This window comes from Psammomys obesus, unplaced genomic scaffold, assembly GCF_907164565.1.
Source record: "Psammomys obesus unplaced genomic scaffold, mPsaObe1.curated_primary_1811, whole genome shotgun sequence".
Classification (NCBI taxonomy): Eukaryota; Metazoa; Chordata; class Mammalia; order Rodentia; family Muridae; genus Psammomys; species Psammomys obesus.
Window position 1 is genome coordinate 11,944,054 of NW_026585691.1, and position 22,463 is coordinate 11,966,516.

Consider the following 22,463-nt stretch of genomic DNA (forward strand, 5'->3'; position numbering starts at 1 on the left):
CACCCTTCCTCAGGTACCATCTACTTGTTTTTGAAATAGGATTTCTCTCTGGCCTTCGACTAGGCCGGCTGGCCAGTGAGCCCCAGAGATCTGCCTGCCTCTGCCTCCCCGTCTCTGAGTGTACCCCCAAACCCTGGCATGTTTGCTTGGATTCTGGGGATTAAAGTGAAGTCTTCAAGCTTACACAGGAGGAGCTTTACCGACAGACAGCCACCAACCCTGCCCACTTCTGTGCTCTGGAACTCATCCTTTGTGCCAAGCCCAGCAGTTTGAAAGTGGTAGCTCTGTGAGCCATGCTGCAGTCCCCGCTCAGCCCCTCTCTCTTTGGAGTCACAGTTCAATCCCTCTGTCTCCTCAGCCTCCACAAAGAGGTCGGCTTCCCTATAAAGAGGTCGCTCCTGCTGTTCCCTGTGTGGCAGCCAGCATCTGGGCCCTTGAGATCTCTGTCCCCAAAGGGTCTGCCTTATAGTCCCTTGTTGCCAAACCTTCAGGTATTTTGCTGGCCACACCTTTGCCCAACTCCCCAGTTCTAGTTCCTTCTCTGACCCTGTGGTGATGTCTGCATAGCACTGTCCCCTACCCCAAGGATCCCCAATATCCCCTCCACCCAAAACACACCTCAAACTCTCCTTTGTTCACGTGTCCGGTTCAGTGCCCCATAATCTGCTCACGGGTAATTTCCTTGACTCTTAAGGTGGGGCTCTCTTTGGAGCAGCTATGGAATCGGCAGGACTGAGCTGGCTGCTCCTGTTAGGCGCCCCCCCCCCCCATCTCCAGCAGGGCACCGCAACCCTTCCCAAAAGAAACCTAGGCCATCTCTCAGTCATCACCCCTTCAAGCCCCACTACCTCCTCTTCCCTATACTCTGTCCAAGGCCATCCCATGGCAGTGTCTTAGCCAGCCTTCCTGTCTGCCCTAACCCCCTCTGGCTCTTTCCTCTTCTTTTCTCCCCAAGACTGCCGCTGCTCCTGCCATTGCTTCCACTCACGGGGCAGCATGATTTTTAAATAGTTTGTTATAGCTCCAACCTTGAGCTTAGTGCCCTTCAGTTAGTGTCTCATAAGTCCCATGACAACCCTACAGGGACTTACATACAATGTCCACTTTGCAAGAAGCTAACACCACACACACGGCCCCTAGCTGGGCTCAGGCCCAATTTCCGACCTTTGTCTTTAATCCGAATTTTACACCAAGGGGAGGAGCATTTGTGAAAGTTTTAAACTGGCTCTCCAGGCTGGAGAAAGCCCAGGAAGTAGAGCGCTGGGCTGGCTCACAGGAAGCCCTGCTTAGGCCAGGTGTGGAGGTGCATGCCTGCAACCCCAGCACTCTGAGGTTGCAGGAAGGAGGGCCTGCTGCTTAACAAGTTCGAAGCCAGCCTGTGCTACGTGAAACCTTGTATCATAAATAAAAGGAGCTGGGCATGGTGGTGCACACCTTTAATCCCAGCTCCCGGAGGCAGAGGCAGGTGGATCACTGTGAGTTCGAGGCCAGCCTGGTCTACAAAGTGAGTCTGGGACAGCCAATGCTACACAGAGAAACTCTGTCTAAATAAATAAATAAATAAATAAATAAATAAATAAATAAAGCCGGCAAGATTCTTTAGTGGGCAAAGGTCTCTGCCGTCAAGAAGCCTGACAACCTAAAGTCTGTTCCCTGACTCCCTCAAGCTGTCCTCTGACGTCCATCCTTTTGTACCATGGCACCTGAGAGTGTGTGCACATACACATCAATACAAAATGTATAAAAAAGAGAAAGCTAATGCTAACAGATTAACTGTGCTGTGTAATACAGTGTTCTTTATGGTGCTCCAAGGATCAGTTTGGAGGGTGCAGGTGAGCTACCCAAACAGCCAGTTAACCGCGTGTCCGTCAGGAAGCTGGCCAGCCGACGCTTTCTTGTTGATTAAGTGAGTTGCCTGTTGCCGTGAGGTCAGTACTCACTGTGAGCTCTGCCCATGTGTGGAGGCAGGAGGAGGAAGAGCCTCCGATCCCCAGCAGCACTTGCCGTCTTTCCCCATGCCTTGCTCGTTTTTTTTTCCCAGTCCTCCAGCCTCCTCTCGGGCACCATGTGTGATCAGACCTTCCTGGTTAACGTGTTCGGCTCCTGTGACAAATGCTTCAAACAAAGAGCCCTCAGGCCCGTTTTCAAGAAGTCTCAGCAACTCAGCTACTGCTCCACGTGTGCAGAGATTGTGAGTTCCGTTTCTTGTTTCATTTCTTTCTTTCTTTCTTTCTTTTTTTTTTTTTTTTATGTTCTCTGCCTAAGAGTGATGTCTATCTATCTGTGATGTCTGTCTATCCAGCCTGTGACAGCCGGGTCACAGAGAGTAGCTTTGCAGGAAGTGTCCCCAGGCTCCAGGAAGCCGGCTGTGGCTCGAGGGCCTGTCTGGAGTCCTGGCCTGCTCGTTGTCCTAGGCAGTGGGGGAAGCATTTGTCACCTGTGTCCAGAGGCCTGTTTTCCCACCTGTGATGTAGAAATGCTAACAGATTAGCATCCTGGGGCTCTGCAGGGGTCATGTGAGGTCATGGCAAGATGTCCAAAACACTCCTGGCAAGCAGTTATTCGTGGGGCTAATGATTTTTGGTTCTATCTCCTCCGGGTCTGCGCAATGAGCCAACAAATTAGAAGAAATCCGGGTAGATAAACATTCCCGGGGGACCTGTCCCAGATCCCTGTCTTAGCTGTTTGGCCAGCCTGGCTGATCTTGCCCAGCCTAAACAGAGAGCAAAACTAAAGTCCACCGCTCCTGAGCCCACCTGCTGGGCAGGGAAGAAACTGGACTGGATTGGAAAGATATCCTGACTTCTTTTTTCAAACTACCTCCAATCTTGCCTTTGCCAAAGGTGGCTATTTCCAGGCTCCAGATCACCATCGAAAAGTGTACTCAGCCTTGGGTAATAGTGCCTTTCTCAGAAGGGCCACCAGGCTGGGCACAAAGCTGTGGCTCACTAGAGGCCCCCATCTGGTAACAGGTGGTAATGCACCCTTGCCTGGTACCCGAACACTCAGAACACACATAGTAAACATATTCGTAGCCCAAACACCCATACACATAAAATAAATACAAATTTAAGGCTGTAATGAAAATGTTTTTGTTTTATGGGTATCGGAGGTTTTCTTGCATGTATGTCTGTGTACCATGGGAATGTCTGGTGGAGCCAGAATAGGGCAGCGAGTTCCCTGGAGCTGGCATTACAGAGGGTTGTGAGCCAAGTGGTTGTTGGACATCTAACCTGGGTTCTCTGGAATAGCATCGAGGGTTAGCCACTGAGTCATTGCCCTGGTCCCTTGCTTTCTATAAATGTACACTTTATATACATATGTGTATACTCAGATAGCCTATTTATACATTCATTTAATAAACGAACGTTAACTTACCTGTCCCCATGTGCCAGTGTTCTGCTAACTCTAAGGATAAATGATGGATAAAGTGCTGGGTATGGTGGTGTTTGGAGGGAGGTGGAGCACTGTGACTTCTGGGCCAGCCTGCTCTACAAGAGGAGTTCCAGGGCAGCCAGGGCTACAGAGAAAGACAGGGACAAAGACAGAGAGACACACATGAAAGAGACAGAGACAGACAGACAGAATAAAGATGGACCGGGGGATAGCCCTCTAGTGGAGTGAAAGGAGAAGGGGTCTGGCAGGGAAGTGGCCTAGAGTACCCTCCACAGAATCTAATTCTCATAAAATCCCTGGGGTGCAGATGCTAGGAAATAGATTTTCCAGATAGGGAGATGAAGGCTTCCATAATCTTACATAAAAGATATACATAATTTGTATACATTAGTACAATTTGTATACATTAATACAAATTCCTTCTCAGACTGAGGAAACACACACACACACACACACACACACACACACACACACACACACGAGAGCAGGCCAGCACTGGAGACTGCTTCCACACTGCTCTGTCCAGAATTTGCAGATTTGGTCCCCTTTCCCATCCTAAATGTTGTAGGAAAGGAAAGAGGCCTAAGTGCCTATTGGTGAACCCAAACCGCCTGGATCCAACACCTACCCTTAGTGCCTATTCCTCATCTGTAGTTTGGGGTGCTGGGAAGACGGGGTGTCTGAGGTTCCTTTCAGAGCGACTCCGGTGGGCCTCAGAAGAGTCACCAAGAAACCTAGCCCCTAGCTGGAGAGGAGCCACTGAAATCAGCAAATTCTCAAGTTTAATGAAAGATAAGCAAGCCTGCATTCCAGAGGAGAGGACGCCCCTGACCCCAGCAGAGAGACCCCTGCCCCTTCCAGGACCCCGGCAGTCAGAAGTCACTCTTAAAAGAATGTTTTGGACTAGTAGGTTGGGGGGCAGGTGTAGGAAGCCTCCTGCCCGCTAAATGCAGACAGACAGACAGACAGACAGACAGAGACAGAATAAAGATGGACCATGGATAACCCTCTATTGGATAACCCTCTGGACTGTATGGCTTCGACTTCTCTCGGCTTCCTTGGAGCCAGGAGAGTTGGGGGTCAGAGCTTGGTCTCTGAGCCTCACTTTCTCCTAGCCTCCCACCCAGCCCCAGCCCCAGCCCCATCCACCATCAGTCCCCCGTGACCCCCTTTCCACCCCCACTCCCGGATCCCCTGGCATAGCCCCGCCTGGTTCTCAGGGAGGGCTCGGTGGGCGGAGCCAGGGAAGTCTGTCCTCGCAGAGGTCGCGTCATCGCCGAGGGGGCGGGGCCAGGGCGGTGTTCGGGGTCGCGGAGGCTGCTGCTGCGCCCGCCCTCCCGTCGGGCCCCCCTCGCCGGCTCACGATCTTCTTTGCTCATCTCTCCCGGCTGCATCCCGACGAAGATGGCAACCGATGGGCTGCACGAAAACGAGACGCTGGCGTCGCTGAAGAGCGAGGCCGAGAGCCTCAAGAGCAAGCTAGAGGAGGAGCGGGCAAAGCTGCATGACGTGGAGCGTGAGTGCGAGCTGGGGGGTGGAAGGGAAGCCCTCGGCCCGAGAGTGGGCCCGACCCTCCGAGGGGCTGGCGGACCCGCGTGGGACCGGTCCCCCCCACCCCGCGCCCCGCTCCGGGTGGGAGGATGCCGAGCCCCTCCCAGGGGCGGGTGGAGAGGCGCAGACAGCAGGTGTAGGCGCCGCCGGGGAGGAACCGCTTTACTGTTCCTCTTTGGGCTTCTCTGCCCCTGTCAGGTCGTTCCTCCGCGTGGATTTCGAAGCTCCCTTTCTTATCTCTCCACTGTCCTTGGGGCAGGGAGCAGGATGGCGGAGGGAAGCAGATACGCTTTCTGCATCCTGGGTTGCGGTAGGCCCTATTAGAAGCCTTTGGTGGATGCCGCGGTTGACATAAAAAGGGCCAACGCCGCCGTGTAAATACACTTACCAGCACGCCAGGACTCTTGGCCAGAGCTCCGAATAGGGACCCAGCTTGGGCAGTGGTGTTACCCGCTCTCCCAGGCCTGTCAGTCACCACCACCACCACCATCACCACCACCGTACACACACACACACACACACACACACACACACACACACACACGTACGGTGCCTTTCCAGGACTCTTCTCCTGTGTGGTCCAGATGTAAGTGTTAAATTGTGAGTTATTTGGTACAGCTGCTTGGTGCTTTGAGGGAAAGGGACCCGGACCCTTCCACATCTTAGACCATTGGCATTTATGTACCCAAGATGACTGCTACCGCTCCAAACGTTGCCTATATATCCAAAGTGGGAAGAAGGGAGAGTGTGAACAGCCAGCTCTTTTCTTTCTTAGGAAGGAAGCAAAATTTTTCCCAGGATTCCTCTCCTCCCAACATTTCTGTTTGTATTTCATTGGCCTGACTAGGCCATGTGGCCCCTGCCAGGGAGTTCGGAGAAGGGGGAGCCAGGCTCAGCACATTGCCATCCCAAAGTTGAGGAGAAATGGGGAGTATGTATCGTAGGCAGAGCATGGGTTCTCTCCCTCCCCTTTCCAGAGCCTTGTACACTGCAGAGGGCGATGCTGCCTCCTAGAGCCTCGGCTTTCTCCCTTTGACAGCTGAGGAAGCGCAGGCATTTCTTAGTCCTGTGGCTTGAACATTCTTTCCGAAGGCTGACACAGGTAGCCCTTGTGACATGCACCCCTCACTCTAGCACAGCCGTGCTCACACACAGGGAGAATCTTATCTTGCCTCTTCCTGACTCTGTTCACTCTGACCACAGTCTCTCCTGGGTCCTTAGGAATCCTGGCTTTCTCCTGTACCTCTCAGCCCTATCCTGTCTTCTGTGTCTTCTCTGGCACCAATCGAGATACTTTAATCAGCTTCAGAAAGTCTTTCCAAGGGACCCTGCCTCTGGCCCTCCGGTCTCCTCCTCAGCTCTGGATGGCTCCACCTCATTTCTCCTCCAGAGGCTGCTGGAGAGAAGGCACCAAGTGACCTCTGTGCCCAGTGGCTAAGGCACCCCTCCAGGGTCTTTAGCTCTCAACCCTGGCAACTGCCAGATGCTCTCCATTGTGTGGAGGTCTCTGTCCTCCCCACCTCTTACTTCTTCCACAGAAAATGGAAGGTAGAAAGCTAGCCCCTGAGTTCATAGATCAAACTCCCCGGCACACCTGGCCCTCCCGTCTAGGGTCAGCGTCTTCCCACCCCTAGTCTCAGGATCCTCCCATCTCATCTTTAGTTTTGCCTCCATCTCTCTATTTCCTGCTTCTCACTTTCAGTAGACAGACAGACAGACAGACACACACACCTATCTTTTACTCAGACAGTATTCCAGCCCCTGGTGTGGGCTTTAGCCCAAAGCTGGGAGTCAGGTGTTCATAGGTAAAATGAGTGGTAGACTAGATGGGAGCTCTGGATAGTAGAGGGGGAGGGGAGGGGGGAAATGGGCTGTGGGAAAGCTCAGAAACTTCAGAGACTGTGACCCTGGGGACCCAGGCTGCTAATCCCAGAGAGGACCTTTGAATTCGCACTCCTTGGGAAGAGCGGTTGCAAGAACACAGCAGCAGGGGCGGGGAACATGTTGGGGGGGGGGGGAGTTGCGATAGTGAGGCAAAGCTGAGATGGGGGAGTATGTTTGATACTGTCCTGAGGGGAAACTGAGGCTGTGTGTGGATAGGCATACCCTGGGGCAGAGCAAGGAGGTGAGGTTACAGCGGGGAGGCTGTTGGGGCCTGGTGGGATATAATGAGGCCTTGAGTGGTGTGTGTGTGTGTGTGTGTGTGTGTGTGTGTGTGTGTGTGCATGTGTGTGTATGTATGTATAGAGGCCTGAGGTCAACCTCAGGTTTCATTCTCAGAATGCTGTCCACCTTGGTTTTTGAAAAGTCTCTCACTTTTACCTAGACCGAGTAAGCCAGGCTGGCCAGTGAGCTCCAGAGGTCCTCCTGGCTCCGCCTCCCTGGCGTTGAGATTTCAATCATGAGCCACTATACCAACTTTACTTACACCAGGTCCGGATTTGTGTGCCATCCCCCACAGCCCTGGGACTTGGGCTTCTGAAAAGCCTGAGTGAACCGAATCACTGGCCGAATCACCGGCATGTTTGTATTTCAGTTTTTTAAACTATTTTTCAATTTTTTTATTTGGGTATGTGCAGTCCTGCAGAACACAGAAGGCTGGAGTGGCCCTATTAAGATTAAGTCAATACAACCTTCCAGTGGGTCCAGTGAGGTGGCACAACAGGTGGCCAAAGCCTAAGGACCGTAGTTGCATCCTTAGGACCCACATGGCTAAAGGAAAAACAGACACCTGCGGGTTGTCCTCCGAGGTCCACATATGACACATGCATACACACACACACACACACACACACACACACACACACACACGTGTATAAATAAGTGTAATTTTAAAAGAAACGTAAAGATGAATGCAAAATCAGTCCGGAGCTACACCTCAGTTGATGGAGGGCTTGTCTAGATTATACAAGGCCTGGGTTCCATTTTCTGCCCCTCGTCAATCAGGCCTGTAACCCCAGCACTTGGGAGGTTGAGGCGAGAAGATAAGAAGAAGGTCGAGGTTATCCTCAACTACCTAGTAGTTTGAGGCTAGCCTGGGCTGCATGAGGCCCTGTTTAAAAATAAATATATAAGTCAGTATTTTTAAGTCAGTGCAACAGCTGGAGATGAGAAACAGGAGGGGAATGAGCGATTTCTGATCCACACCCTGTTCTTGGTCCCAGTGCCCTCTCCGTAGACATCATTCCCAGCCAGATCCTGGGCCAGCACAGCATGCCTGAGTAGCTCATACGGCTTGTATGGCAGGGAGACAGTCTGCCTCAGTCGCACAGCCGGAGTCCCTGTCTCCCCAGCCTCCTGCAGAGTTCCTTTTCCAGGAAGTCTCCCACTTCAACCCCCACTGCTGATAATCCACTGCCCGGGAGGGCAGCCCCTGCTTCACGTTACAATCACACGGCTAAGGCTAGTGTTAGCCTCCTGTTTACACCATGCCGCACAGACCTTCGCAGTCTGAGGCCTGTTAGTTCAGGCAGTCAGAAGTCTAAATGGGTCAGCAGGTTCGGAGGCTCTGGGAAGAGCAACTCCCAACCTCCACATCTTTAACATACTGGTATCTGCAAACACCCTTTTCCCGTATAAGGTTTCTAAGGACGTGAGCGTCATCAGATGCCATGGCTTTAGCCTGTCAACAGCCCCCGGACCAGGAAGGGTCACCTTCTTCAGCCTCAGACTCCAGGTGCAAAGAGCGTTCTTTCCCACCCGTCCTAGATGAGAAAGCCTCTAAGACCCGGGACAGCAGAGGGCAGTACTGAGGCTGGCATTGCCAAGGTGGCTGGGGGAGCCAAGGAGCGTTTCTGGTCCATGTCTCACTCTTCTAGAGAGCAGAGGGTTTATTATTATTATTATTATTAAAATAGCAAAGTATTTTACAAAGGGTAAATATTGGACAGTATTCCACAGTGATCTAGTCAGCACGGAATATCTGTAAGGATGTCTGTAAGGGCGTTCAGGGTGTGGAGGTGTTTCTCTTCAGGACCCATCACCGCATGTGCTATAGGAAGGACTGAGTTTTGGGTGTCGTCAAGACAACCGGAGGAAGGTTAGAGTCTCTAGTCAGAGTGAGGAATGATCTACAAGGCTGGCTAATAGCGGAAAGAGCTGGCTGGTCGCAGCACCCTGGGCTGTGGGAGCCTTCACAGAGTCCCAGCTCCTTTGAGACAGCTACTGATTTTGTTAAGGAACAAAACTGCCAACGTAAATTGATAGCATTTCTCATAAATCCAGACGCCATTGGGGTTAATCACGGGATTTACCAGTCAGGGATGCTGACTTTTCTGTCTGTTCTAAACATGCGTTTGTGAAAGGTTTTATTACCCTTAAACACCCTGTGGCTGGAACTCTGTACTAATCTGATCTCATGGCTTAGGGGAAAATCTAGACAAAACCATACTCTAGACAGTCCTGAAGCAAATGTGTCCTTTGCTTTTCCATGTGTTGAGGTAAAGCTGATGATGCCCTGACAGCCGACCTCCTGCCTGCTGTTCTGCCCTCTGCTGCCTGGAGAGGGAGCAGAGAGCCAGCCTGCCTTTCATTCCCTGTCCTCTTCCCTCTGCTCTGCAGTCATAGCTTGGAGCATGCTAGTGGAAGTGTTTCCAATGGATCCTGGCAGTGTCCAGTCACTGTAGGGCAGTTAAAGCAAAAGAGGGGGGGTCTTTGTAGCCCCCCCCACCTGCAGGCATCTCTTTCCATGTTTTGATATCCCTCGTGGCTTGCTTTTATATTTATAATTTTGCAAGAGCTCTTGGGATTGTATTAAATGTGTTTGAGACACATTTTACACTTAACCCAATAGTTAGCTCCTGCTGTTATGTACAGGAGAAGCTGTTTTGTGGAGGTTGCCACTGATCTGGCAACCTCGAATATGGTGTTCTCTACGGGGTGTCTCCTATGCCTGAATGTCCTTGTCCTTGAGTTTTCAAAGACTCACAGCCACCTTGCATGAAGTTGATCCCATTCTTGAAGGTGTGTATACCCGTCTTCAAGGGCCGAAGTGTGTGTACTGAAAGCCCTTAGTGCTTCTGAGGTTTGGCTTCCTCACCTGTAGAAATAGAGCTTTAAAACTGTGTCCTCACCGGGCAGTGGCAGCGCACTCCTTTAATCCCAGCACTCAGAGACAGGCGGGTCTCTGAGTTCGAGGCCAGCCTGATCTACAGAGTGAGTTCTAGGACAGCCAAGACTTCATCAAGAAACCTTGTCTTAAAAAAAAAAAAAAGGTGTGGTTGGGGCTGGGGAGGACTGGAGAGATGGCTCAGTGGTTAAGAGCAATGTTTGCTCTTCCAGAAGTCCTGAGATCACTTCCCAGTAACCACATGGTGGCTCATAACCATCTATAATGGGATCTGATGCCCTCTCCTGTCATGCAGGTGTACATGCAAATAGAGCACTCTGTACATGAAAATACATAAGTAAGTAATCTTTTTAAAAAAATAAATAAATAATGTGTCCTCAAGCTGTTGTATGAAGCCCTCTGCCTGCCCAGGCCCAGTGCAATAATGGGAGGGAGGGTGTCCAAATACATCAAAAGGCTTGACACATGTGGTGGCACATGTGTGAGGGAAGGAGGGAGGGTCCCACCTCTCTTCCTTACCCAGTTCTTATGCCTTCTTTAAATTCAGGCTCTCGTGGCATTGCCTCTGATTACTGCCAGCAAGTAATCCATAGCAGCCAGTGGCTCCCTGACTTCATGTGATAGCCTTAGTCCCTGTCACACTACAGAGTGCTTGGTACCTGGGTGTTTCCGTGTTGGCTAGTTCTAGACCGTGAGCCTCCTGAGATCAGGGACAACCTTTTTCTTCTACAGAAGTATTTAGCACAGCACTTAACACCCAGCTAGGCACTTCTGTCTCCCTCTCGGAGCCCCAGCTTCTGGGTCTGACTGTGCTGGTCCCAGAATCTTCAGCAGTAGAAGCTGCATGCGCCCCAGCCGGGCAGAAAGGCAGTGAAGACAGTGTACAGCCTGGACATGGGTCAGGGAAAGGGCTTCTTTGCGTCAAAGTTGAGGCTGCTGCAGGCTCATCTGACATAGAGGGACTGCAGATGAGGGATACAGCAAATACTGTGATCTCTGCAGAGAGTTCTGGGGAAGAGCAGAGGCTCCTCATTGGTCTCCCTCCCTGGTGTCATCACTACCCCATGCTGCAGCCAGGGGCAGCCACAAAATGATAGACACGTGTCAAGAGTGGTGACAGACAACTGTTTGAGGCGTGCAAACATTACATCGCTGTGCTCTCTGTGACGGGTTCCCCTGCTGCCCCTGAGTACATCACACCTTCAGGCCTTCTGTGTTTGCCTTCCTCACTGAGCATGCCCACTGAGAGCCATTCTCTGAGCTCAGACATAACCCGAAAGCACAGCCCCCTGTCGTCTGGAGAAGCTCTCTGGTTTGGCAAGTGTGCGCTCTGTGCCAGGCTTGAGGGATTGAGAATGGATCAAACCATCAAGAGGAGAAGTGGCTTACCAGAAGGCAGATGGCTGTGTGGCCAAGACATGGCTTCAGCCCCTCCAGTTGGCTCAAGCCGAACACACCACTGTCTTCCTGAAGCTCACCTGCCAGCCAAATTGCTGTTAGTGTTCCTGTTGTAGAAATCATATTCTGGAGGAACAGTCTGTCAAAAGGCAATGGCAAAATCATACCTGCCCCAGCCCCACAAATACATATTTAGCTCATTTCCAATTTTTCTTTTATTTCCTGATATTTAATTTCTGTAATTCTTTAATTCAATGCTTGCAAGATTTGGCAGGTCAAAGCAGGAAGGAGTGGGTTGGGAGTGAATCCGTGTGGGAAGGGAAGACATGAGGAGAAAAGATAATTGATAGTTGGGATGTGTTAAAATTAGACTTATATAACGAGGGCCTTTTTCTTCTAGTTGGTGAGATGTCTATTTTTTTTTTTTTAAGAGGGATGTTGGAAAACCAAGCTTTCCCTAATGCTGAAGCAAGAGAAGCTGCAATGGTATGAGCATGGGGTTTATTAAGCAAAGAACTACAGAAATGGCTCAGGGGTTAAGAGCCCTGGCTGCCCTTCCAGAGAAGCTTGACTTAGTTCCCAGAATGCACGTGGCAGCTCACCAGTCAATCACTCCAGCTCCAGGGGATCTGCTGTCTTCCTCTGGCCTCTAGGGACACTTCATTGACTTGGTGCACATACATATTTGGAGGCAGATATTCATACATAAGATAAAAAATAAATATTTTAAAGGGAATTAAGTAAGGCATGCTTCCTCCTGGTGGAGGCTTGTGTAAAAGGCCTGTAAGAATTCAGAAAATTGAGTCTGTTCTTTAGCTTTTTTCAGGAGGCCTGTGTGCATCTGTGGGAGACCGGTGGTATGGTCTTTGTGGAATGACCACTCAGCATTTCAGTGGGAGCTGCAGCATGAGCGCTGAGCGGTGACACGGCGATTTGTAATGTACAAGAGCTTTTACAGTTGAGCTTTTCTCTGAGTGTTTTCCCTTTGTTTGTTTGTTTGTTTGTTTGGGGGCCAGGTTCTCACTATATAACTCCAGTTGCCTTCACACTCACAGAGATCCTCCCTCCTCAGCCTCCTGAGCACTGGGATTACAGACCACCACACTGACAGAGTTGGGGTTTTATAGGGACTTCTTTGCATACCTTTGCTCTTTCTTCTCAGGGGGCACTAATGGGGGTCAAGCTCTTTTGGAGAAAAGACTGATTTCTTGGTTAGCATAGGGCAAGACGCCCAAACTGGGAGCTCCCAAAGATGATGAGATGTGACAGGAAGCCTTGAGAACCTTTGAACTTTGGAGTAAGGCACAGAAAGGCCAAGAATGTTGCTCAGTGGCAGAGTACTTGCCTGGCACACCCAGGGTTGAGGGTGTGGCTTAATGGTAGGGTGATTGCCTGGCACTCACGAGGCCTTGCCCTCACTACCAGCACGGGTCAAAAAGAAGTAATAGAAACTGCTAATGGCTCAGTGAATGCAGCAGAATCCACAAAGCCCACACTGCTGTCAATAGCGAATCATTCAACCAAGAGCAGGAAGCAGCCACTGGGTGGGCTTAGGAAACTCATCAGTCGCCAACCACCAGTGCGGTAACTGGGCTGTTAGTGCATGGTACCATGAGGTTGTTGGAGCTGGAGGAGCAGCACCATATTTATGTGTCACGATAGAAGATGGACCACATTCACCAAGTGGCCAGAGTCGCCATCAGCAGCAGAGGGACAGATGTAGCAGAGGCTAGCGTGTGCCTCTGGAAAGTCACGTTGTCTCCCGGTGGGGTTCCTGACAAGTGTGCCTGGGCGGAACCTCACTGTGAGGGGGCACCAGACAGGGACTGAAGGGCTCCAAAGGATGCAGTGAGTGACCTTAAATATACCCTTGCTGTAAAGGGTGTTGTTGGAGAGCGTACAGCAGGGCCTGTACGCTAGCTGGCACTGCTTCCCTGATGTGGCTCTCTGGACTGTGGTTCTGTAAGACAGTTCTTCGGACTCAGAGAGGCTAGGTAAGAGCGCAGGAAGGGAGGCAGAGAGCAGTACCTCTCAGCTGCCGACCACACCTCTGAGCCCCGCAGACCTCCGGCTCCCATCAGCTTCATGGTGGACTCTTCATTCCCGCACTGTCACTTGACTAGCGTCAGCCTCTCTAAGCACGTGAGCAATTTCTTGGCATTCGGAAAAGGACACAGGTCCCGCCACTGAGAGAATGCTGTGTGGAGCTCTGGGAGCACGAGCAGTTCTGTCCAGGCTTTTAGGAGCTCGTCAGCAACCTCACACATGTGTCATTCACTCAGGGCTTGTCTGCTGATTCCTGCAGCTCCCATCATGCCCCAGGCCTCTGCTAGGGCCAGAGACAGTTAGATACAGTGCTTACTGCCAGATGGCAAGGTGCAGAGTGTGGGACAGTTTTTACAAAGTCAGTTTCTCTTGAGCGTAGAAAGGCGGTGGAGGCTGGGTATGGTTCAGTCGGTAAAATGCTTGTCATACAGCATGTGCTTGTAACTCCAGTGCTGGAAGGCAAACAGGAGGATACATAGCCAGCCCACCTATCCTGGTTGGTGAATTCTAGGCCGACTGAGAGACCCTGTCTCAAAGACGTAGACGTTCTTGAGGATGGCACCTGAGGTTGCTTTCTGGAATGTACACAACACACACACACACACACACACACACACACACACACACACACTCCCCCAAAAGAAATGAAAGGTAAAATCTTCACATCCCAGCCTGGCTACCAGGAACTTGTATGGACTTGTATGATCCAAAGAGTCTGTGTGAGTCCCGGTATCTGCCTGTCACATGGAGACAGCCGCCATACTGTATTGTTGGCTCCGCCCATGTCTCAGAGCCAAGGGAAACGTCCAAGGGCTTTAGAAATATGAAGCTGGTTTGATAGGCTTGCGACACACACATACAGAAATACTTTGAGAACTATCGGGTCTTAAACCCAAAAGAGAGACCCCACGCAGCCTGTACTCTCTAGCCGTGGAAGAGAGCAAAGCTGGAGAATAAGATGAAAGCCTCTGGAGAGACAAAGGCTTTCCTGGGCCTGCTGGAGCTCAGAGCCAGGCCCTGCCTAACGGGCCCTGGGTAACTGATTTTGGTGTTGTCCTTGCAGTGCACCAGGTGGCCGAGCGGGTGGAGGCCCTGGGCCAGTTTGTCATGAAGACCAGAAGGACCCTCAAAGGCCACGGGAACAAGGTCCTGTGCATGGACTGGTGCAAAGACAAGCGGAGGATCGTGAGCTCCTCACAGGTACTGCGTGCTTGGCTACCCCTTCCCGCCTGCCGTGCAGCCTGAGTGGGTTTCGGATCACACGGCTAAGGAAGGAAGAACCGTCCTGTCCACCGGCCCCTGTCTCCTCTGCATGACTTTGCTTACTCTCCTAGGGATGTGACTTAGCAAAGATGTCCCCTGCAGCATTGGAGGTGTGAGCATTAGAGCCCTTGTCTGGCATGCGCTGTGCCTTTTGGGGCTGTGCGGGGGATCCCTGTCACAGGACATTCAGATGCTCTGCACCCTGCAGAATGTCACTGATTTCAAATTAGTGATAAAAGAAACACTGTCTCGCTGACTCCTTTGATGAAACATTCGAGATCATTTCTCCCTAAGCATATTACAAGGTCTCATTTATAAATGAACCCAATTTTAAAATCCTGTCCCCACCTCAAGGGGACTTAAATGATTGAGATTCTGCTAATGGCCTCCTTTCTTCCTTCCTTCCTTCCTTCCTTCCTTCCTTCCTTCCTTCCTTCCTTCCTTCCTTCCTTCCTTCCTTCCTTCCTTCCTTCCTTTCTGTGTATTTGGCTTTTCGGTTTTGTTTTGTTTTTACAGGGTCTCACTATGTAGTTCTGGCTGCCCTGGAAATTGCTCTGTAGACCAGGCTCTTCTTGAACTTAAAGAGATCCACCTGCCTCTGCATCCTGAGATCTAGGATGAAAGGTGTGCTCCACCGTGCCCGGTAGTTTATTGATTCTCACTGTGTTTAATAAGAAGTCTAACGTAGCTGTTTGGAACGTATAACTTCCTGCATAGCTTGCAGCTTATTTCCTGTATCTTACAACTTCCTGCTGCATCGCTGCATAGCACGTCACTCCAAAACTGAGATAACAGATTCAGCCCTGCGGCCCAGCACCTGCCTGGCAAGCACAAAGCCCTGGGTTCCATCTCCAGCACTGACATAACTTACCCACAATTTAAGCAGCCTAGCACAAGGCCGTCACATATCACAGGGTTTCTGGAGCCGAACAGCTGGGCCTGGGTTCTTAATCAACTATGAGGTTACCAGAGAGGTGGGTGTGGCCACAGCTGGCAGACTGCGTGACCGAGGTGTGTGCTCTCAGGCTGCCTCGTTCACGTGGCTATTGGCTGCGCCTTTGTTTCTTGCCATGTGGACCTTTCCATGGTTTTCTGCTCACGACTTGGTAACTGACCTCCTTGAAGAGCCAATGACCCAAGCGTGGGAAACGGAAACCTTTTGTGACCTAGGTTCCATCCTCTCTGTTCCATTGCATTGGGCATATAGAACGACCCTGATAAAATGAGGAAGGAAACTGACTTCCACAGCTTAATAATTTGTATGTGGATTTTTAGGCTAGGTATCATTCTAGTTAGGTTTCTATTGCTGCGATAAAACACTGCGACCTTGGGGAAGGACAGGGTACTTAAGCTTCCATGTTCCAATCGAAGTCTACCATGAAGGGAATACGGGGCAGGACATGAGCTGGGAGCCAGGAACTGCAACAGCGGCCAGGAAGGATCACTGCTTGCTCCTAGACTCGGGCCAGCTCCACGCTATGCCTGCTGTCCTTGCTAGGTGTCCCATGGTACTGGCATCCCCAAAATGTTGTGTCTCCACTGCAGCTGGGCTACACCCTCACCGGTAGCCTCTTCTAGGCTCTCTTCAGGAGCTCTAACCCTGCTGCACAGTGGCAAGCCTTAACTTCCCTTTATGATCCTTTCAATCCTGGGCTGATCTTTTCCAATGGCCTCTCCATCGGGGACTCCAGCCTTCCCACACAGCGCCAAGCCTCAGCTGCTCTCCATGGCCCCGTTTGTGCCTTCAAAACCAGTACCGCCCGAGTGACTCTAACACATTACCAAGTTTGGCTGCCAGCATGAGGTTCAGCCTTGGCTGCATCTGGACCACAGCCCTCCATGTGCTGACCCTGAGGAAACACTTCCCAGAAAGTTCGTTTCAGTGATGCTGGTCTCTTAGTAATCACCACCAGGCATGGCTGCACACACCTGCGACACCAGCACCTGAGAGGTAGAGGCAGGAGGATCAGGAGTTCAAGGTCATCCTTGGTTACATGAGTTTAAGAGCAGCCTGGGCCACATGTGACCTTCTCTCAAATAAGCAGAAACCTGTGAACTGAACTCCTTTGGCGTATGCTGTAGATCAGGTTCTTATAATCACATCTGGCTTCCGTCTGGTCCAGCTTTTTCAAAAGCGAGACCCATCTTAATAACCTGTGTAAAGGCGTGAGAGTGTCCAAGTTCTGGGGTGAAGGGATTTGTATTGCTTTTGCAGAGGACCCAGGTTCAGTTCCTATCACCCACTCCAGGTAGCTCACAGCTCGATACAATTCCAGCTCCCGGGGATGTAGTGGCCTCCTTCGGCCCCCGTGGATACTACGCTCACATGCACACACCCATGCAGAGATGCGCACATAGACACGTGAGGAAAAAGAAAATGTGCGCGCTCTGGATGGCCTACCTGCTGTAGAGCCTCTGCCAGTGGCTGGCTGAGTGGCACGGTGTTGTTTGTTTGCTGTGTGCCCTGCCTGTCTAAGTCATGCTGCACTTACTTTTGATTTCGGATCCGTAGTAAATTTATCACCCGTGCATATTAAAAACACCAGAGAGTAGAGCAGAGTTTTGGCTCCCCTGCTTCAAACCGTTTCCTTATTTAACTTTTATTTATTGATTAGTTTTGTTTTGCTTTGTTTTGACAAGTCTTGCTTTGTAGGCTAAACTGCCCTCATACTTGCAATGCTCCTGCCTCAGCCTCTTGAGTGCTGAGACTGCAGGCGTTTGTCGCCATACCCACAACTTACCATTTTAGAGCATTTCTTTCTAGTCTTTACTTAGTTTTGTGGTTTTTTGTTTTTTGTTTTTTTAAGACAGGGACTCTTCCTCCTCCCCCAGACTGGCCTCAAAAATCACTATGTTACATTGGATAACCTTGAATTTCTGACCCTCCTGCCTCCACCCCCAAGTGCTAGGATCACATGTGTGGACCACCACAGCCCGTTCCCGCAGCGCTGAGAACTGAACCCACCCAGGCCTTCAGGCACGAAGGCCAGCACTCCACCACCTCAGCTACATCCCCAGCCACTCCTGTTGGAGAAGGAGCGAGGCAGGGCCACAGGGCACTTGTGAGCACAATCCACGCATCCCTCTCTGCTCCAGAGAGGTGAAGTACGTGGAAGTGTGGGATGGAGGCTTGTCTTGGTCAGTGTTCTACCTCTGTGAAGAGACACCGTGACCATGGCAACTCTTACAAAGGAAAACATCCATTGAAATGTGGCTGGCTTCCAGCTCAGAGGTTTAGTTCATTATCATCATGGTGGCCAACAGGGCAGCGTGCAGGCAGACATGGTGCTGGGGAAGGAGCTGAGAGTTCTCTGTCTTGATCTGCAGGCAGCAGGAAGAGACTGCGCCCCACGCTGGCCAGACCTTGAACCCTCAAAGCCCATTCCCCCACACCTCTCAATAGCACCAATCCCTACAGGCCAAGCGTTTACACATAAGAGTCTGTGGGAGCCATTCCTAGTCAGACCACCACAAGGCTGGAAACAGTGACGATTCGGGAACAATCTTTGGACTACGAGCACCCTTCTCCCTTTAACAAAGGAAATTAGTCACCCCAATGAGTGGGAATAGGGTTTGGGGGTGGAGGTAATGTTTCTGCGGGTATGTGGGTGCCTGGCAAGTCCATCAGCTTGTGGAACATCACATTTAGTTCAGTGAGACTTCAGAGCGCACAGCAGGTGGGCGGTGGGGAACGCCCACAGTGAGTGAGTGTCCACGGTTAGGGAGTGTGGGCTCCTGGTGCACAGGACCCTTAAATGCATCTGCAGAGCCCTGTTGTATTGTGAGCGATTGCCCTTCCTAACCCCGCCTCTGCATCCTGTTTAGACACCTAGGAAGACATTAGACCAGATGTGACAGAGAAGGCTTCTGTCGCTTTAACGGGCGGACCTCACTTCTGCTCTACTCGGCATTTTCCAGGCCCTGTCAGTGCACCGTTCACCATTACTTCCAAACGATTGGTGCACGCCTGCAATCACAGCACTCAGTGAGAGCAGGCAGATCCAGTGTTCAAGGTCATTCTCAGCCACGCATGAAGGTCTAAGCCAACCCAAGCTACGTGAGACCCTGTCCAAAAGAAAAAGAGTGTCTGAGTCTTGCTATCTCTCATTCGATCTAGACAAGAAAAAAACAAAGTAAAGCAGAGAACTGACTGGAGAACCCAGCCCCAACTCCATCACTGCCCTTTATTCACAGGCCGGTGGGAGGGGCTTAATCATCCTGGATTCCCACTGCCTCCCCTTGCTGCCCCATGAGGACGGGGCGCTCTGGGGACTTCTAGGTCGTTGCGGGTAAGAACACACTGCCAGGTGCTGACTCCTGAACTGTGGTTTCTTTCCTCTCCAGGATGGGAAGGTGATTGTGTGGGATTCCTTCACCACCAACAAGGTGAGGTTTCTTTCCCAGACACATCCTGGGCCTTGGGTTCCCGGCCTGACTCCCCTCCAGGGCCCACGAATGGCCATGGAAGCAGCAACTCTGTCAGCACTCCAGCCCCACCCCCTAGAGGACCATGATCCCAGACCCCAGATAGGGCACAGCAAGAGAAACCTGTCAAACCCTCATGAGTGATGTGTCCTATATTCTGAGTGAGAACGGGGAGGATCAAAATTCTGTCTTCTCTCCCCTCTCTGGCTGAAGTGAGCACTTGGCAGCTGGGGTAGGAAGGGCAGGAGTATCAGACAGAGCTGTGGTGTGGGGCAGTGTGGGTCCAAAGCAAAAGCACTCTTGGCATGCACAGCGAAGGTAAGGTCTAAGGTTAGACTGTCTCCATAAGATAAAGAGCAAAGCTCTCAACACTGGTAGGTCAGGCTCGCCAGTGTCTGTACAAGACCGTGCTGTATGAGCTGTGGGTCAGGGTCTATCTGGAATGGCAGGCTCGTTTCTCCCTGTGGGAAGAGAGACCCCAGTGTATAACCTACTTTATTAAACATGTTAGTAGAAGTGTCCAGCAGCCGAAGCATGTCCTGGTCAGGTGAGGGCCATTTTCCAGGGCAGAGTCACTAACAGTCAGGCCCCTGGCAAATGACCAAAAGAAAAAAAAAAGTGAAGTAAAATATCGATGTTTCTTAGATTTGGTTGGTACTGGAAGGCCGAGTCCCCTTGTCAGCGTGAGGCCCACTTCCTTCCCTTGTCGCTGCCATATAAACGGTAACAAGCCAGCGAGGACTCTGGTGTTTGTGTTTGGTAAAACCTCAGACAGTAAGGCCCATGTGGAAGTGCCTGTCACTCATTCCTGATTGGTGTTGACGTTTCAGGAGCATGCGGTCACCATGCCCTGCACGTGGGTGATGGCATGCGCTTACGCGCCATCGGGATGTGCCATCGCTTGTGGGTAAGTTTTAGCCACAAAATGCTGTTCCGCTTTGCATAGGCAAATGTCCTAAAGTCGGGACAATCCAAAACGTTTCTGCTACAGGCCCAGACTTTCTATCTGTGAAAAACAATAAAGTCCAGGGTAATAGTAATAGCGGCCCTTAGTAATAGCTGGCCACAAGATGTCCTGAACAAGAAACAGTCAGAGGTCCAGGGAGATGGCTCAGTGGATAAATGAATGTAAGGACCTGAGTCGAGACCCCATCACCCACGTGAAAAGCTGGGCAGAGACCCTCAAGATGGCTCAGAGAGTAAACGTGCTTGCTGTGCAAGCTGACGACCCATGTCCAATCCCTGGATTCCACTGTGGAAGGAGAGAACTGACTCCTGAAAGTTGACCTCTGACCTCCATATGCATGCTGTGCCGCATTCCTCTCCCTCACACACTAATAATAGTACTTTTTCAATTAAAACATTTAGATTTATTTTATGGGTGTGAGTGTTTACCTGCATGTACATCTGTGCACTGTGCGCATGCCCACACCCACACAGGTCAGTAGAAGGCATTGGATCCTCTGGAGCTGAAGCTACAGATGATTGTTGGCCAGGATGTGGGTACTGAGAAATGAACCCGGGTCCTCTGCAAAAGCCACAAGTGCTCCTTAAAAAAAAAAAAAAAATCACTTTCTAACAGTTTGTAGGTATTTTGCATTTGCTATTTTTTGCTTATTTAATTTTATTATGAGTGTTTGTATAATCTATGCATTGCATACCTGCCTGGTGCCCTCAGAGACATTTGAAGCCCCTGCAACTTTACATGGAAGTTGTGAACTTCCATGTGGATGCTGGGATCAAACCCAGGTCCTCTGTAAGGGCACCCAGTGCTCTTAACCACTGAGCAGTCTCTCCAGACATTAGGTTCTTAGCTCCTTGGCTCCTTGGCTCCTGGTTAGCTGTCAGGGAACCCTTGCTAATCTCAGCTGTGACAAAAGCCACAGCTGGCGCCTAAGGAACATTCTTATTTGGGGCAGATGCGAATATGCCGAACTTGCATTCAGATGGTTCTGCATTCACTCCCACACACTTGACATGCAGTTTCTGAATCTGAGGAAAGGAGTTTCCAGATTCCTATTTGTGGGTTTGATTCAGTTTGACTGTGGATTAGAAGGCCTTAAGAGGAAAAAGATTGCAGGGTAAGGCACTGCTGAAGAAAAGCCCTTGTGCAGCCAGCTTAAAGGAGAAAAAGATGCACCTCCCCTCCTTCCATGCTGACCTCCGGCTCCGCTGTCTCCTGTGCTAGTGGACTGGATAATAAGTGTTCCGTGTACCCACTGACATTTGACAAAAATGAGAACATGGCTGCCAAGAAGAAGTCTGTCGCCATGCACACCAACTACCTATCTGCTTGCAGCTTCACCAACTCAGACATGCAGGTAAGTGTGCACAGGTCCCTTGCGGAGCACATCTGGGAATGCAGGGTGAGGCCTGCTCTGTGCGGTGCCGCTTCTGGAGACAGCGCCTGCCGCCTCTCCTTGATCACTGCTCTTAGAAAGAATTAGAGAGAGGAGAGCCAGGCCTGCTGCTGCAGGGTTGAGATCAACTTTGGGTGCCGCAGTGAGCACTCTGCTCCGGTTGGGTGAGGGTCAGAGCGCCTGTGGTAAGGCAGCCAGGATAAAGTCTCCCCGCTGCTAAGCTTCAGGGCCGTGCACTGCACGTGTGTCTCTGTCAGTGTGCAACTCGTTAGTTTTAAATTTGTTCTAGATTTATCTGCTCTATGTTTATAAGTGTTTGCCTTCATGTGCGCCTGTCAGGCATGCAGTGCCCATGGAGGCCATTAGATCCCCTGGAGTTATAGATGCCCTATGTGGGTGCAGGAAACCAAGCCCTGGCCTTCTGCAAGAACATCCACTGCTCTTGACCTCTGAGCCATCTCTCCAGCCCCACCCCCAGCTCTTAATTTTTGAGGCTGGGTCTCTTACGAGGTCTCAGGTTTCCCCAGTTATGTTAGGATGACCCTCCAACAAGCCCCTGGGATCCACTTGTCTTTATCTCCCCAGCACTGGTGTTAACGGGAGAGCGAGTGGAGTCCCAGGATCATTTGACACAGTGACAGGAAGTTACGCTGGATTTACTCTCACTGCCTGTAAAAGTTTCAAGAGGGGGTTGTCTGATATCTGAGAACACTTGTACCATAGTAAGAGTCTCTACAGGCAAAGTAGTCATGGCTCCCTGGAGACACAACAGCAAGACCGCTGGGATTTCCCCTCTGGGGAATATGTGTGAACCCGTGACTCAGGGACTGGGGTGGGGGGGGATGTTAAGAGCACACTCTGGCCTTCTAGCTGCAGGAGAGACTTTCCTGTGTTTGCACTCAGTGGTGTGTGTGTGTGTGTGTGTGTGTGTGTGTGTGTGTGTGTGTGTGTGTGTG

General features: G+C 51.0%; 1 protein-coding gene across 1 annotated transcript in view; it reads left to right on the forward strand.

Annotated features, from left to right (window-relative positions):
• Nucleotides 1-2,050: 2,050 nt before the first annotated feature.
• The window catches only part of Gnb5 (G protein subunit beta 5), a 30,889-nt gene continuing 10,476 nt past the window's right edge, over nt 2,051-22,463 (forward strand). Inside the window, exons 1-6 of the mRNA XM_055598617.1 lie at nt 2,051-2,191; nt 4,801-4,912; nt 14,523-14,659; nt 19,067-19,108; nt 19,978-20,054; nt 21,336-21,468. Of these exons, the coding sequence (XP_055454592.1) occupies nt 2,066-2,191; nt 4,801-4,912; nt 14,523-14,659; nt 19,067-19,108; nt 19,978-20,054; nt 21,336-21,468 (627 nt within the window). The 5' untranslated portion in view covers nt 2,051-2,065. The remainder of the gene's footprint in view (nt 2,192-4,800; nt 4,913-14,522; nt 14,660-19,066; nt 19,109-19,977; nt 20,055-21,335; nt 21,469-22,463) is intronic.